This window comes from Suricata suricatta, chromosome 5 (genome assembly GCF_006229205.1).
Source record: "Suricata suricatta isolate VVHF042 chromosome 5, meerkat_22Aug2017_6uvM2_HiC, whole genome shotgun sequence".
NCBI classification, from domain to species: domain Eukaryota; kingdom Metazoa; phylum Chordata; class Mammalia; order Carnivora; family Herpestidae; genus Suricata; species Suricata suricatta.
The window spans coordinates 15,120,003-15,126,798 of record NC_043704.1 but is presented as its reverse complement, the minus strand read 5'-3'; the positions used below and the strand labels follow the sequence as shown (position 1 = coordinate 15,126,798).

At 45.8% G+C, this 6,796-nt stretch overlaps 1 protein-coding gene across 1 annotated transcript in view; it reads right to left on the bottom strand.

Annotated features, from left to right (window-relative positions):
• Nucleotides 1-6,796, bottom strand: part of TIAM1 (T cell lymphoma invasion and metastasis 1) — a 199,896-nt gene that overhangs the window by 60,657 nt on the left and 132,443 nt on the right. Inside the window, exon 12 of the mRNA XM_029938668.1 lies at nucleotides 5,831-5,916. Within this exon, the coding sequence (XP_029794528.1) occupies nucleotides 5,831-5,916 (86 nt within the window). The remainder of the gene's footprint in view (nucleotides 1-5,830; nucleotides 5,917-6,796) is intronic.

The following is a 6,796-nucleotide window of genomic DNA, read 5'->3' as shown; positions in this document are numbered from 1 at the left end:
AGGCAGAACTACCAACTGCCTTCGCCCACTTCAGTATCATAACTCCCTCAGACGGGGAAACACAGGCCATACCCCGAAGACGTTACTTGACTCTTACTTTGAAATTCCCTTCTTACAGCAACTTGTAACTTTCAGATTATATTTCAAGAAGACCCACTCAAATCAGGGTGCCTGGGTGGCTCAGTCGATTAAGCATCTGACTCTTGATTTCAGATCAGGTCATAATTTCATGGTTCGTGAGTTTGAGTCCCACATCAGGCTCTGTGCTGACAGTGCAGAACCTGCTTAGGATTCTCTGTCTCTCCCTCTCTCTCTGTTCATACCCTGCTCATGCTCTTTCTCTCTCAAAATAAACAAAAAAAGATGAACTCAAGTAAAAATAATTTTATACATGAGCCAATTAAGTGGTACTAGACTTAACACAGGTTTCTCTATTGCATTTAAGCAGAGAATTGCTTTCTCTTATCTGTTAGAGTACATGTGGAATCACGGGCTATGTCAAGAGAAAGAATGGATAAAATTCATTAAAATACAGTCATTTCCTTTCTGAAATGCTATGTTTCTGTAAAGTAAAAGTGAGCAGGGGTGCCTGGGTGGCTCAGTCCGTTGGGCGTCCGACTCCTGATACCAGCTTGGGTTGTGATCTTGCAGTTGTGAGATCAAGCCCCGTGCCGGGCTCCATGCTGAACGTGGAGCCTGCTAGGATTTCTCTCTTTCTCTCCCACCTCCTGCCCGTCCCCTGCCCCCCCAAATAAACAAACATTTAAAAAAAAGTGCGCAAATGACAATGCGCCTGGGGACAAGACAGAAGACAGGTGACAGTTGAGAGCTTGCCATGAGCCATGTTAAGCCACAGTCAGTGGAGATGCCGGAGCTGTTCCTTTACCCCCTTCCCTGTTTTCTTGGTCTTGTTTTTTTTTTTTTAAATTATCAAAACATAATAAAAAGGACCACCAGAGACTATGAGATTGGCGCTGGGCAAGCATAGCTCCGAGAAACAGATCAGGCCCCTTGAGTTGGTGGGAAATCTGTGATAGGATCGCTGAAGAAAGCTTTAGCAGTAACTTTTCTGGATGTTCACACAAGGGAGGCCAACATTCACAAAGGGAGACAACACTTTGGCTCTGCCCTGGAATTCGTACTGGAAGACACCTGTTCGGGGCGCCTGGGCGGCTCAGTTGGTTAAGCATCCGACTTCAGCTCAGATCATAATCTCGCTGTTCGTGGGTTCGAGCCCCATCGGGCTCTGTGCTGACAGCTAGCTCAGAGCCTTGAACTTGTCTTTGGATTCCATGTCTCCCTCTCTCTCTGACCCTCCCCTACTCATGCTGTTACACACTCTCTCTCTCTCACAAATAAAATAAAAACATTAAAAAAAAAAAAAAGACCATGTTCAGCAGTCAGGCAAATGGGACCCTCCTCCCAGCGTTCAGAAAGGCAGCTCTCACCCCCGCCCGACTCAGCCACACAGCACACGCTACCTCGGGCTCTCAGAGCCTCAAGAAGCAGCCTCCATTTCACGATGCCAGTAATGTGCACACGCAGGGGAGAGAGATTATAACCATCTCCTAAATTAACACCAATAAGCAAAATATTGCACATCCTACACTTGGATTATTTTGAGACCACTGGAAAACACAGGAACTTTAACAGGTTTTTTTTTTTGCCTTTTAAAAAGGATAGCAACAATCTAATTCCCAGCCAACAAATGTAACACAGCCCCAAATGACTGCCAACAGGAGGCAGAGGGAATCATTCAAAATAAACCCCACTTATCCACCATGAGGGGGCACCACGAGCGGCAACAACGCTCTCGAGAATGAAGGAAGTGATTAAGACTAAGAAGAGAAACCACGAAGACAAACTGCTGTGATGAACCAGCAGAAGGTCCCTCACACTAAATCCATAACCAAAGAAAACTCACGGCATCCTCAGAAACAGCAGGGGAGTACAAAAAACCCGAGTCCAGGATACGGGGAAATTCAGAAGAGAGGACAAGTGTAGACACCTCTGATAGGAATGGTACACGTGGGGCACCTGGGTGGTTCAGGCGGTTAAGCGTCTGACTTCGGCTCAGATCATGAACTCATGGTTCGGGGGTTCAAGCCCCGCGTCAGACTCTGTGCTGACAGCCCAGAGCCTGGAGCCTGTTTCGGATTCTATGTCCCCCTCTCTCTCTGTTCCTTCCCTGCACTCGCACCCTGTCTCTGTCTCTCTCTCAAAAATAAACAAACATTAAAAAATTTTTTAAAAAAAGAAAAAAAATGGTACACATGACCAAAAATGCAAACAGCAGAAATCCCCAGAGAAGAAGGAATGTTCTCTTGCAGCAACGATGTGTTTTTCCACTTCAAGGCAGCCTGGGGTCACGCTCAGCCTATCTTGTCACTCTGCAAACTAACTTCAACAATCAGTTCAAGCTGAGACGCAGGGAAGGGAGACAAAGAGAAATTGAGGAAGGGTCAAATCTTAGGGCACGTGGGCGGCTCAGTCGGTTGAATGGCCGACTCTTGTTTACGGCTCAGGTCATGATCTCAAGGTTCATGGGTTTGAGCCTCACACTGGGCTCTGCACTAACAGTGTGGAACCTGCATGGGATTCTCTCTCCCTCTCCCCTGCTCATTCTCTCGGTTCAGTCAGTTGGATTATTAAGTCCTATTTTCCTTTCTAAAGTATTCTAAAATAGAAGACAACATATGGTTTGTAGCTGGATTTTTCTATGTTGATGTGTGTGCTAGTAACTTTTCTATATACTGCACTGTATATATACTGAGCTCAATATACAGCAAGAAGTCTCACTTGAGTAGGTGCTAATGTTAAATACTGATGAGCCGAACTCAGAATCGTTGGTAGGTCTGGGGGTGCCTGGGTGGATCAGTTGGTTAAGCATCTGTCTCTCAACCTCGGCTCAGGTCATGATCTCATGGTTCATGAGATCAAGCCCCACATCGGGCTCTGTGCTGGCAACACAAAGCATGCTTGGGATTTTCTCTCTCTGTCAGTCCCTCCCCTGTTCAAGTGCTCTTTCTCTCTCAAAATAAATATATAAACTTAAAAAAAAAAAAAGAAGAGGAATCCTTAGGGGCACATAGGTGGCTCAGTCGGTTAAGTGTCCAACTTCAGCTCAGGTCATGATCTCGCAGTCCGTGAGTTCGAGCTCCGCATCGGGTTGTGTGCTGACAGTTCAGAGCCTGGAGCCTGCTTCGGATTCTGTGTCTCCCTCACTTTCTATCCCTCCCCCACTTTTGCTCGCTCTCTCTCTCTCTCTCTCTCTCTCAAAAAAAAAAAAATCCTTGATAGTTCTGAGGTCAGAGGCTACCAGGTCTCTTAGGACTGGGGGGCTCTAACTTCTGGGCACTACGCTGTTGGGATGCTTCCCAACAGCATGAACTAGGCACTCAGAATAAAAGGCTTCGCTGAGGTTATTGGCCACACACAGCAGGCTCTAGAAAGTGCAGTCCAGGAATTGCACCATTGGCGACTGATAGTAATAGATAGAAATTGAGATGAAGCACTGAGAGCACAGTTAAAACAAAACAAAACAAAACAAAACAAAACAAACCTGAGAAGCACTGTTGACAATACCTTCTAGGTTGATGCCGGAGGCGCTAAAATACCTTCAGTGTGGAAATGTACATGGGTTCTGAGAGCACTTGAGTCAAAAAAAACTATATATATATATATAAAATGTATAGCGGTTTTGTTTTGTTTCTTTAGAGTTCTTTTTTTAAATGTTTCATTTATTTTTGAGACAGAGAGAGACAAAGCATGAGTGGAGGGAGAGGCAGAGAGAGAGGGAGACACAGAATCACAGCAGGCTCCAGGCTCTGAGCTGTCAGCACAGAGCCCCACACGGGTCTTGAACCCACAAACCGTGAGATCGTGACCTGAGCTGAAGTTGGACGCTTAACCAACTGGGCGCCCCAGAAGTATAGCAGCTTTATGCCCAGTTTCCCAGTCCAAATACCCATCAGTCTTACAGTTCCATTCCAAGACCTTTAAACTCAGCCCTGTCTTGCTTCTTGCTACTTAAAGAGAAAAGAAAAACTGTCACGCTACATCTTACTTTGGTGAACCCACTTAGTTACAGCCCTGTTACCAATTACTGCTTTAATTACCAAGGTCACCCTTCCGATGCATAACAAGCCTTCCATAGACATTTCCACTTTGCCATCAAAAAACCTCCTCTGGGTGTATGACGTCTTTAGTTTTAAGGTCAAGAAGTAAACAGCATGAAGGTGTAAGTGACCAGGGTCCAAAATGAGGTTCTCTTCATTAGGCCAAATACCCCAGGAACATTCGGAGATGAAGAGGGGTTGGTTGCCGTGGGAGCGACTGCAGAAGGAATCTGCTATCCTGCTGCTCAGTGAAAGATCTGAAGATGTTCAAATGCACAGAAGCTGAGTAACTGAACTCAGAGAGACACTATGAATGAGACAATGGAGTAGGCTCCACGTGTCTGCATCAGGCTTTCTGGTTCTCTTCCTTCCCACAAATGGCAGGGCTATACTTCTCTGTCCCTAGGGGAAGGCGGGGTCAGGGGACTGGCTTTGACAACAAAATGCGAGGCTACCAGCACCTGGCTTACTGCCTTCTCTCCTCCCCTCCGCGAAGAGACAGACAATGCCCCGGGTGGCAGCGGCTGTGGGCCTGTGTCCTGGAGTGAGTGTAACGCAGAGTCCCCGCCAAGCCACAAGAGATGCACGGTGAATTCAGGAAGCACATCTCCCTGTTCGGAGCCGCCTCGGCCAACCCTGCCCCGCCTGACTCACATCACTGTATGGATTTCCCCGCCTGGCTTCCTCAGGCACCAACTCCATTGCTGTTCACGTCATGCAGTGGAATGTTAAGTAGTGGGAGACATATGGAAGGAGAGATATACTCGGCCACGCCAGAATGGAGAACAAGCGTGTAGAAAAGCCTTAACATAGCAAACCCGACTGCTATTCTTTCCAAGGCCTGCTTACGAGTTTGGCCCCGGCTGGCCATCTGGGAACTTGGATTTTGGGTGGGTTCCCAACACCCTCACGAGACTCACTGGGGCTAAAGTTTGTGCCAACAATGCGGTTGCTGGTGAGCACCAGCTTTCCGCGCTGGGAGGATGCAACTTCGGTGCTCGCTGGGCAGAGGGTGTCTACACGACTGGGTGCGGGGCTCCCCGCCAGACAGACAACGTCTTCGTGCGCTGCCCCGTCTTGTTGCTGGGGGGGGGAGCTAAGGACGTCCTGAGTGGCTGGACAAGGACTCTTGGAAACTTGCGCCTGCTTTCCTCTGACCTCACCCATGTGCCTTTCCCTTTATTGATGACGCTAATAATCGCTTCTCTGTAATAACTCGTAGCCAAGGTAGGACTATCGGCTGAGTCCTGTGTGTGAATCAGCGAATCCAGGGCTGGTCTTGGGGCCCCAGCACAACACCAAGATAAGTTCTTTGAACGGTATTTGTGGTGGAAGGGAGAATAATGAGTATATTTGAGGGAGAGGGGTGTGGAAAGATCATTTCTTCATTACTAGGTTATATCATACTATAATCTATTCCCGATACATACATTCCCTATTTAGGACAGTCGAACCCCAGTGATAAAGTTATGAAATTTAACCCCAAAGACTAATGTTATGAAATTTAGGCCAAAGTCCTCATGGTACCCACAGCAAATCTGTCTTTCCCTGCCCCCCCCCCCCTCGTTTGGCTGCTTGATACAGCACAGAAGCCAGAAATGCTATCTGTTTTAAATAGGCCCCAAAGTCATTTTACTGAATTGTAAATAAGTGCATGTTTATACAGGGATTGCTTTAACTTGAAAAACACCAAAGATCAGAGAAAAATAAACATACCATAATTATCACTGGCTGTATCTGACTTCTCAATCTGGATGTTCTGAGTGACTTTTGGACAAATTTCAATTTCTTTGTACAGCTGAAAAATGACAAAGAGTCTGATTAGGATTTCATTATAAATAACTTATTAGAAATAGACATCATTTTGTAAGTCTATTTTTTCACAATTGATACTTGAAAGTAAATTCTCATCACATCATGGCCTTTTTATTGAACCGAACCCAGTAAGAATCAAAGACAAATTTAAAACACACGCTCCTAAATTTGCCTAGAGCTCCAGTTTCTAAATAATGTCTCTCCCCCTTCTAGATCTCTCTCCCAGACCTGAAAACTAATGCTAAGGTAACCAAAAATCCCCATTACTGGGGAAAGAAATTATTAAAATCAGAAAGAGGCCATAAAGATCTGGACAAGGGAGCACCTGGGTGCCTGACCTCAGCTCAGGTCATGATCTCACGGCTCGTGAGTTCAAGCTCCGCCTCAGGCTCTCTGCTATCAGTGCAGAGCCCGCTTTGGGTCCTCTGACCCCACCCTCTCTCTCTCTCTCTCAAAAATAATAAGTAAACATTAAAAGAAAAAAGATCTTGACAAGGGATTCCTAGAAATAGGAGAAATTTCTGTTTATAAGCCAGTTTTGCCCTAAAGGTTCATAGTAGCACAAATAGGTACCGACAAAGAATAGCATTGAAGCAGACAACAAATTATATAAATGGAGGATATTCTCTTTTAGCCACTGGATTATATACCAAGTTATTTAGAAAACTAAAGTGCAAAAGTTAATCAATTCTCTAAACACCCCAGAAAGCCTGGGGGAAGGGTCAGGGGGCAGGGAAGATAACAGAAAGCTGTAGTTCACATATCAGAAACTTAATTTCAACTTAATTCATTTTCATATGTCTACACCTATCATCATCAGGGACAATAACTTAGGAAATGTTCCCAGGTGTCCACGTGCCTCA